Source organism: Triplophysa rosa, linkage group LG1, assembly GCF_024868665.1.
Source record: "Triplophysa rosa linkage group LG1, Trosa_1v2, whole genome shotgun sequence".
NCBI classification, from domain to species: Eukaryota; Metazoa; Chordata; class Actinopteri; order Cypriniformes; family Nemacheilidae; genus Triplophysa; species Triplophysa rosa.
The window spans coordinates 39,852,807-39,863,399 of NC_079890.1; the positions used below are offsets into that span (position 1 = coordinate 39,852,807).

Here is a 10,593-nt window from a genome sequence, read left to right on the forward strand (position 1 = left end):
GTTTGGTATGTAATATGGGTTGGTCATGTAGTTGATGTGTTTACCTGTTGGTTTCAAGCGGAAGTAGCGACTCTGACGTCAGTGGAAATCCCCACAGCTTGTTTCATCAGTCTGTGTAAAGCACGTATGGTGTAATAAAACAGCATCTGAAATGTAATGTTAGTAAACCTTATGCAACAAAAAATGCTGATTTTATGCCAGCAACCCCGTTTGCTCGAACACTTTAAAGTAAACCAAATATGTGATGTGAATCTGATGGTGCAAATGAATCCTGATGCTCGTCCTTTCTGTTCATTACGGTAAACGGTCGACACGGAAAAAACTTTCCCTTTACTTTCATTTTATCAGCAATGATAACTTCACGATCAGAACAGCGTTGAACATCACTCTGAAGCCTCGGGCTCGAATATAAATGAAGAGAAGCGATTATAAGCCGATATCAAGTGAATGTGAAGTGAATCTGTTTGTTATTTTGCGCTCCGGAGTGTTTCAGACCGCGGAAGACGAAAACAGGGCGCGTGAGGAGTTCACGCGATCGATCATGGTAAATACGCAACTTTATTCACACATCCCTTTATTTCTTTCGTTTCTCGTATATCTACACACACACACATAACGTTATATATATATATGAAGAGTTTGTTTCCAAAAAGAGATAAAAAATTGAAAAAAAATGTATTATGTTATCATGTTTATTGTGTTAGTTAGCTGTATATATATATATATATATTTAAGTTATTGGCTTAAATCAAAACAAACCAACTGCTGTTTGATTGATATTAATTGGAATGAATAAAAAACAGATTTTTGAGTCATCTCAGAACCAAGCTATATATATATAAATATAATTGTATGTGAATGTACATCTTAGCATGTCAAACGAATCAACATTTGTTGCCAAAATATTATTATTAATGAAATTTTGCTTTTGCCTTTATACCACGGTAACTAAAGTTGTTGTTACTGTAAATCTGTTGTAATGATCGTGATCTGAGAGATTCAGAAACTGTATTATAAAGTAAATATAAATAATGAACAACAAACAAAGTATGTTTTATTGATGAGAGTGAAGTGGGCGTAATCACTGTGGTTATCCATCTTGATTATTTACATGATCAATTGATCATGACCAATGCGGTCAATTCTAACATGGCAAAATATTTGAGATGTTTGTATTCTGTTGATGTGTTTGTGTTTCTTCTCAGTGAGTTTGCTCCATCATGGCCCTCTCAGCTCTTACAGCAGAAGGCTTGAGACGTCAGTGGATGGACGGCGAGACAGAAGAACCGCCGCTGGAGGATGAGTTTACCTGCGCAGGGGTGTTGAGGGGGGCGCTGGGGTCCCTGCGGCCCACCCTTCAGCAGGTTTTTGGGGTGACGCTGAGTATCGGAGGAGAAGACGCGTTCTCACAGGATGGACAGATGTGGCTGCGTCTGTGCGGAGCCGGCCGAGACGTGCAGGCAGCAAAGGTGAACTTACACTTTCAGTTTCTCTTCACGTAAATGGAAACACAACTTCATGGAACAATTTACACCAAAATGGAGATTTCAGTTGTGGTAGTCTCAGATGTTTCTCCTAGAATTGCAGAACGGAAACAAAATGGTCTAAATAAATGAAGATCAATTTCTATGCGTGTACATTTGATGAGAAATGTTTGAGTTCGTATTGAGATCTTTACAAATATTGTCTTTTCATTGCAGACGTGACAAATCTGAGCTCAGTCTCTTCTGAAACTCTAATCGCAGACACATTCGTGACAGACGACAGATTTGTGCTCTCAGTTTAATCTCATTGATGTCTAGGAGAAATAACCGAGGTTTCGTTTGTGGTTTGGCTTTTCGTACGGGAAGCCAGATCGACACGTCTGTTGATATTTCGTGGTGTAATCCAGCGATGCTCTTTGTTCTTGTAGGTTTTTGTGAAAGGTGTTGTGAATCAGGAGGCGCAGCAGGAGTTCCAGTTTCCTGAAGCTCTTTACTGCGTGTTCTGTGGCGCTCGAGGGCTGTTCATGGATTGCCTGATTAAAAACACCTCAGCACATTTAGTGGTAAGGACACGTCATCATAATATGGGCTATGTGTGTTATATATCTGTATCAATATATCGTAGATTTGTTTTTTGTTTTTTTGTCAGACATTGAAACTCGAGGCAGAGACAGATTTGAAGGGTTGAGAGAGTTTCTCGAGTCATCTCAGTTGTGTTGTAATGCTTAGACTTATCTGATTTCATTCACATTGTCTATTAAAACTCTTACTGTGTCTGCTTGTGAAGAAAGGCTGTGCTTCTCAACACTGGGCCGCATGTGATCCTTGAGACAGAGCCATTCCCTCTTATCTGCACTCGTCAAGACAACACAACAGCTGACAGAACATTAAACAACAGTCATGAAAAATGACATGAATAATGAATATAAATGAGGTTATAACAGTTAGTAAAGGTTAATATGCACACGTATAAGAAACTATCAAGTGATATTAAACAAATAATTCAGTGTCTCTCAGATAACACAAACACGGGTGGCTTTTATGAAAGTCAAAGCTTTGTAAGATCTCAAGGTCTGTGATAAGATATGTGACCCTGCACCACAAAACCCGTCAATTTTTCAAAATTGAGATTCATACAGCATCTGAAAGCTGAATAAGCAAGCTTCCCATTGATGTAGGGTTTGTTAGGATCGGACAATATTTGGCAACTATTTAAAACTAAATAGTCTAAATATTGAGACAATGGCCTTTAATGGTGTCCATCAGAGGTGCTGTAGCAGGCCGTTGCTGCTAAGAAGAAACGGGTTTGTTACGGGCTCACCGCTGTAATGACGTTGTGGAGAGTAGACGAACCCGACAGCTGAAATTCTAAGCTTTACATAGATACCAAACTTGAGTGGGTCATTCCCAAAGAGCGAGCAGCAGCGACTCAGCGAGTGAAGTTTGTAGATGTGTTTCTGGACATTTTTGTTAGCGATTTTTCTGCATCCACTCACAAAATGAAATTTACAAAATATCTTTATGGAACATGATCTTTACTTAATATCCTAATGATTTTTGGCATACAAGAAAAATCGATAATTTTGACCCATGCAGCGTTTTCTTGGCTTTTGACACAAATGTGCTACATAAAGGATCATTTACTCACTTCGAGTTGTTCCAAATCTATAGAAATGTCTTTGTTCTGTTGAACACAAAAGAAGATGTTTTGAAGAATGTAGGACGGCAAACAGTTCTGGGGCACTTTTGACTATTATTGTCTTTTTTCCTACTATTTAAGTCAATAGGGTCCAAGATCTGTTTGGTTACTGACATTCCTCCAAATATCTCTAAGAAATCTGTACAGATTTGGAACAGCTTGCGGGTAAGTAAATGATGGCAGAATTTTCCATTATGGGAGAACTGTCCCTTTAAGACTGGTTCCTCCAAAAAGGATCCAAAAATATGTCCTAGGGTCACATATGTCCTGTCATGACTGTTTCACATCATTCCAAAGAGCCAAGACAAAAAAACCCTGCATTTTCCAAAAGGTATTTCTTTGGCTACTGTTTGCATTATGTGACAAAAAACAAACATTTTTGGGACTTTAAAAGTCTTTATGTGTCATTCAGGTTGGATCTCCAAGCTGTCTCCTGATCACAGGACTGGAGGAACCGGTTGTGAAAGCGTATTCGTTCATTACAGATCTGATAGAGAAGTACAAGAGCAGTCAGGGCCGGTGTTCTGATCTTGGATCTGTGATCACGGGCGAGTCTTTGGATTTACTTCAGCGCTTCAAGTCTCTGGTGGAAGGCCGAGAAGATCGCCACACCGTCAGCCTGTTGGTGTTACCTGTGACTGTAAAAAAGGTTCTGCTGGACTTGGTGAAACAGTCTGGACGGGATGAAAAGCCAGGCCGGGAAGATCCGTCTCGAGCAGCGCCGAGGACTGACGACGAAGTGATGCCGCATAAACGTCCGGTCGACCAGAACCGAACGATCGTGACACCTGTGAACACACGTTGCAAGCAGTCGGGTTCACACGGATCTGTCCATCACGGAGCAAACAGCACAGGAAGGACGAGCGATGTCTCCAACGGTTTCGTTCCCGTCTCGCTGCGTAGAACTGGCTCGGAGAGTCTGGAGGAAACCGAACGAGATGATGAATCTGGACACGGAGATGAATTCCAGCACCTTCTTAAGTTCTTCACCGCCATGGGTTTTACAGAAGAGGTGGTTCAAAGGGTCCTGGCTCGCACCGGCCCAAAAGAAGCCTCGCAGCTTCTGGATTTGATTCAACAAGAACAAGACAAAAGTGGCCAGCGCAGAGGAAACACTGACACTCTGAGGAAAGACACGGATGAGAGCGCTACAGAAGAAGAGAACGCCAAACCAGATGATTTTGTCCTGGGTGTGCTGAAGAAAGCAGCGGCCACCTGTGGATACACAGAAGAGAAAGTTGAGCAGGTGTACAGCAGTCTGACTGAGCCGAACCCACGTCAGCTTCTCATGGAGCTTCAGAGACCAGACAGAAGACCAGGCTGTGACACGACCGTGGATCCACGGACCGGTGTGGAGGAGAATGCCAAGACGTGGAGCGACGATACGCTGCAACCTCTCGTTTCAGTCAGAGGTCCACCGCAAACAACATACACCTCGAGACCCGGCCTCGAGAACTTAAATGTACGCGAGGTCAGCCCCGACCAACGGCCAATGAATTCGCACCTCCGACCTGCTGGGTCGCACACCAATCACAGCTTCCCAAAAGGACAGAAGATCTCCGGCGTCCAGCGACATGACACGCAGAGCAAACCGAGAGCGAGCCGAGCGCCGGCGGGAGCTTCAACCGGGGTGACGGGACGTCAGAGGTTCATCGAGGGACTCAAGACGCAATTCAGACCCCAGCTGTCGGACGACCCCGGTGATGAGAAGCTGCGTCAGATCATCGTTGATGGAAGCAACGTTGCTATGAGGTACAACACGCGGAGAGAGGTTATGAATTCAACACGAAGACGAACTGAAGGAATGAGCTGACACGTACAGTTTTTTTATATAAAATGAAAATTCTGAATCATTACCCTGACAGCACACACAACACACAGACGTCTACTTAAGAAGTTGTGTGTGTTTCTGATGTTTCTGATTTAGAATGTACATTAAACTGCCCTTTCTCTGACGTTCACTGGATGGTTTTCAGATCTTATAGATGTGTTTATTTCCCCTCATGTCATGTCAAACCAGTTTCTTTCTTGTCATAACCAAACAACACTGAACCCCATTGACTTCCATTGTATGAACACTGAGACGTTTCTCAAAATATCGTCTGCTGTGTCCCACTGAAGAAAGACTCGCATACAGATTTACAACCACTGCAGCTAGCGCAGGTACGTTTGTAACACGTCTGCTACAGATCTGGAAAACATCTGCTGTGTAAAAACATCTGCTAAACGTCTTAGAAAGAGCTGTTGTACATCCATTCTAAATCACACACATCTTACAGACGTCTTCTAGAGGTCTATATGACAGCCATGTATTGCCGATGTCAGGGATAGGAGTGGAATAAACATATTTTCATTTTCGTCTAAACTCTCTGTGAAAGACATGTGCTGAAATGAAGGTGGTTTGTGTGCAGTCATGGTTTGGGGGTGTTCTTCTCGTGTCGAGGCATCGCTCTGGCCGTGCAGCACTTCTGGGGAAGAGGCCATCGCAAAATCACAGTGTTCGTCCCTCGGTGGAGACAAAAGAAAGACTCAAAGATTAAAGGTAAGACTCGCATTATCCATTAAGCTATTAACATGCCTAATCTATCCTAGAGGCCTTCAATTTAGGACTGTAATGTTCAGTATTTTTAAGCGTTTCTCCTGAATCTGTAAGTTAGGAGCTGCTTTGATCTTTAAGATGTTTTGTCACTGATACATTTGTCACTCACTATAGAGTTATTGTAAGACTGTGGCCGTGTATGAGGATTTGACAGCAGTAGTATGAATGTTGTGTGGATGTAGAGCAGCATTACCTGACTGAACTGCAGGATCTGGGTTTACTGTCGTTCACTCCGTCCAGAGAGGTGGAGGGCTGCAGGATCAACTCGTACGATGACAGGTAACATCGTCTCACACCTGCACACGTCCCAGTTTACCAGGGCAAAATCACGGTAGTTTTATTGTGAAGTTGTAACACATTTCGTACTACTGTCGTGGTTTCTTCGATTCATTTCTATTCATTTTCAATTGTATTTTAGTTAGCAATGGGCTGAATTGTAAGGACATTGTTCAATTTATAGTGATGAATCTTGACAGAAGACCAACACCGTCATCATTTCAAAGCGTTTGCCAAGAATCGCCTTTAGGCATTGACAAATAAAAGAAATACATTCATATAATTTGCACTTTTTTAAACATGGTGTTACTACTGTATATTTTACTGTGAAGTAGGATAAAAAATACCTGCTTTGGAATCTTATTGTCGTCAGTATTCTCTCTCTCTTCACAGGTTTATGCTCCGCTTGGCTCAGCAGACGAATGGTGTGATCGTGACCAATGACAACCTGAGAGATCTTGTGGACGAATCGCCGGCGTGGAGAGACATCATCAAGAGAAGGTGAAGAGAAATCCCCACCATGACAAAGTAAACACAGTTCTAATGCTGAGCGCTGCGCTGAAGGAGATTGTTTGTTCGTTCTTTAGTTTACTACAGTACGTGTTTGCTGGAGATCTGTTCATGTTACCCGATGATCCGATGGGCCGTGGCGGACCTCATCTCAATGACTTCCTACAGACACACAACAGGTAACATCATCACACGAGATCTGACACTGTTGAAAAGGAAATAAATATAACTGGTGAGCGTCTCGGCTTTCTTGACAGCAGTTTACCTCCTCCTGGAAGTCACTCGTTTGCTGGCGTGTCGTCGTCTCTCTCCTCTCCCTCTCCCGCCCCGCGTGCACACACTGAAGTGCTGCAGTATCGAGACTGGACACCAGGAGGTCACGGCAGAGGTCAGGGGTCAGTCGGAGGTGAGGGGCGGGGTCACGGCGAGGAGGTAAGGACGGCCGAGGACACGCAGAAGCTTAGCCAGAGTTTGATGCAGATCTTTCCCGAGCAGGAGAGCATCGTCCACATGATATTACAGCGTCACCCGTCAATCAAAGACATCAACCGACTCACTAACTTCATACTGGAACAACAGGAATAAACAGACACACACACACGACCAGAAAATAGTGAAAAACATCCATATGTCATCAGTCGGAACACTAAACAAGTACAGCAGTGGAGAAATGTGATGTCTTCACCCTTTATTTCTAACATGATATTATTGAAGCTGTGTGTAAACTGTGGTTAACCAGGTTGAACTTTTTCCCAAATAATTCTATCCAGAGTTGAGTGTTTTCTCCATTTTCTACCGTACCATACACCTCGTGATAGGGCTGTCACAATTATTAAACGATCGCCTCATCGCAACTATTGACATAATCGCAATTATTTCAGACAACCGCAATGATTGTAAATCCTTAGAAAACAAGAGTGATGTGCAGCATTTTACATCCACCGTCCTTGATCTGCACTCACGGTTTCGTTCAAAGGACATTTCTTCATCGTTTGAGTTGAGTTTCGTAACAGGGATCCTATTCCTTTTATTGGGCAATTCTCCCGGAAAAGCACGCCCACGGCAAGGTGAAAGAAAGAGCACGCCCACGGCAAGGTGAAAGAAAGAGCACGCCCACGAGCCAACCGACGAGCGATAGGAAGACCCGCTTACCAAGATTGACTGCGTTACTCTTGCGATAGACGCCTTTACTGTTAGTAAACATTGTGACGCGTTTTTGTGGTCGGAGCTTAGCTGGAGGCAGAAAGATCCCACTGACCGCATTTCTAATGCTAGGTAGCACGTTTTGTTTGCTTGCTTTTTGACAAAATGAAAAAATCGGATTAAGTTTTAACATTTAAGGTCACTCACTGTCTAGGATTGCGATTGTTTTTGAAAAAGTTCACTTTAACGCCATGAACCTGGCCGACCTGTATGCGCTCACTCAATGGATCCAGGGATGAACTGAAAGGATTACCTCCAGTTAAGTGGCCTGACATCTACACCTATTACACCTACCGGACAGAGAAACCAAGCGTGTATAGTAAAGATAACCTGAGAGCGTATACATCTAAAGATGCCTGCGTGTACTAACAGTGGCAAACGTTAGCAAATGCATTTACTTGAACACAAACCTGACACAGAACATGAGCCCTCCCCGATAGCACATGTACATCTGGCAGACATCTATTTGATGTCTGCATTTACATCTGGCCGATCTGCCCTACATCTCTTGAGACGTCAGATGTCACGTAGACCTCTAGAAGATGTCTGTAAGATGTGTGTGATTTACAATGGATGTACAACAGCTCTTTCTAAGATGTTTAGCAGATGTTTTTACACAGCAGATGTTTTCCAGATCTTTAGCAGACATCTAACAGATGTACCTGTGCTATCACTGTTTCCTCTCCCTTTATATGAATGCACTTGTGACTAAAGAAAAAGAGATGACAAACACTTTCCTTTATGTTTAGTTTCTGGCCGATAGTTGCTAGTTGTATAACTAACAAAGTTAGCGAGCATACCCTATGAGTTCAGAAGCTAACGCTAACTTATGTGAAAAATAACATTGTTCCCCAGTTTCTGATTTGGGCATACATATTTTATGACATACCCAAATCATAATCCACACCAACAAAAGACAGTCGCTTTCTAATCTTCAGTGTTATGAAGTGAAACGCGAGCATGTTTGATGATCGTTTCGGTTCAGTCCGCTAGTTTTATTGTGTTTAACTACAGCTGTCGTCCGTGTTTTTGTTTGGCAGTGGCAGCAGCTATGTGTTAAAATATCAAATTGGAGACTGTATTCTGTGGATTGTGGCACTAAACAACACAACAAGATGATATTTTAAACTCCTTATGTAGCCCAATCTGTGCTGGTTTGTATTGGCTGCCTCCAGCTTTCCCTGTGTCAGCGTGACGTCGGCGAGAAAGGGGTCTTTAGGGAGAGAAGTTGAGGTGTGTCTGTTTGTTCAGGGCATTTCAGTGATGGATGTTATATAAACAGTACATATAACGCTGGATTTGGAGATGTTTGAAACTGATAGATGGTCCCAGTGCTAAAAGATGCCGGTCATGAACCGCACGCGGTAAGTCAAACTAAGTCATACGTCTGTGTTTTGTTGGCAATCGGCGCGTACGTGCGTAATGTACACAACACGAAGGGATTAATGTGATTAAGTGTTGTGTGCTCGTGCTGTAGTTTACATTTACATTTAGTCATTTAGCAGACGCTTTTATCCAAAGTGACTCACAGAGAGTTCAGGGAGCAATAAGCGATATGTCATACAGGAGCAATAATACATTAGGTGCTTATACAAAGTTACTGGTTTCAACAAAAGCCAGACCACTACCTGTTGAGATGAAGAGAGAGGAATAGTTCCGTCCCCCGGCACGCCTCCAGCAGCTCGTCTTTTTCCGGAAATAATCGTACAGCTGTATCTGTCTTTTATAAATGTTATCAAACGAAATACTCTTCGAAGATACACCGTATGTGATACTACTGTACAAGATTAATATGAGATTGGCAGAAACTGTGTGTTAGCCCATCTTTAAAGCGATTCCAGATTTTCTGCATTTATAACAGCGAGACGACATCATCCTGATATCTCAGTGTTTTTATTTTCTGTTAAGGTCACTCTATATTGAATGTTAGTAGTTATTTACAGAATTTTCACATTTTTAATGTATCTATATTTTATTTATTGACTAGATTACTTGTAATTAATTTGGATAAAAGCTTCTGCTAAATGACTAAATGTAATTAATCGTTATAATTGTCAAAGCCTTTAAACAGACAATTAATCGCAATTATTTAATGGACAATTAATCGTCAGCCAAATTTCATGATCGTGACAGCCCTACCGCATGATGGTTTAATATAATCTGAAGGTGCTTTAAAAGCAAATAGTGCAGAAATATCCCCTCTGGGCATTGCTTTTGGTCACTGCTATATATCCGATGAAATGTGACGTATATATTTAATGGTAATGTAATAAATCACGAGGAACCTCTCAAATAATGACGATCACTTCCTTTGAATCGTCAAAGCTCTTTCTCTGTTATCATCCTTAACTTCAGCTTCTCTAATAAATCAAATGGATTTGTTCATATTACTCGCATGCGGATGATTTTAGATGAATACATCCTGAATGGGAGACTACAGCTAATATTGTCAAGTGATTTTTTTATCTTAAACTGGTGTTTTCATATGATTAATATTTTGTCAGCAAAACCGCTCCGCTGACAAAATATAAAGTTTATGTACATTCAACAAGCTTCAAAACAATAAACGATTCAGGTAACTGGAAGATATCTGTGTTGCGAGGTCAAAAGAAAGATTCTGGATGTTCATTAAATGTGCATTTATTTAAAATAATCTGACATATTTGACATTTAGAAACGTTACATGTTCTTTATAATAATATGAACAAATTAAAACATTAACAATGTTAACCTATATATGAATATAGATTTAATTCTTCTTGTACTCAGTACACTAAAATGACTAGTCTGACTAAATGAATGCAAAGGTGCTGAATCACAAA

The 10,593-nt window shown here is 41.7% G+C and overlaps 1 protein-coding gene across 1 annotated transcript; it reads left to right on the forward strand.

Moving 5' to 3' along the window:
- The first annotated feature begins 293 nt into the window (after positions 1-293).
- khnyn (KH and NYN domain containing) lies at positions 294-10,407 on the forward strand. Its single transcript, XM_057332926.1, has 9 exons — positions 294-544; positions 1,206-1,469; positions 1,913-2,047; positions 3,596-4,935; positions 5,595-5,725; positions 5,965-6,061; positions 6,452-6,559; positions 6,646-6,747; positions 6,826-10,407. Exons 2-9 carry the CDS (start codon positions 1,221-1,223, stop codon positions 7,151-7,153), a joined length of 2,490 nt encoding a protein of 829 aa, XP_057188909.1. The 5' UTR covers positions 294-544; positions 1,206-1,220; the 3' UTR covers positions 7,154-10,407.
- The last annotated feature ends 186 nt before the right edge of the window (positions 10,408-10,593 follow it).

Excerpts from the sequence above, each read along its gene's own strand:
- khnyn (XM_057332926.1), top strand. The coding sequence starts at position 1,221 with ATGGCCCTCTCAGCTCTTACAGCAGAAGGCTTGAGACGTCAGTGGATG. Across the intron at positions 2,048-3,595 it reads ACACCTCAGCACATTTAGTG|GTTGGATCTCCAAGCTGTCT; the intron begins GTAAGGACACGT and ends TGTGTCATTCAG. Across the intron at positions 5,726-5,964 it reads GAAAGACTCAAAGATTAAAG|AGCAGCATTACCTGACTGAA; the intron begins GTAAGACTCGCA and ends GTGTGGATGTAG.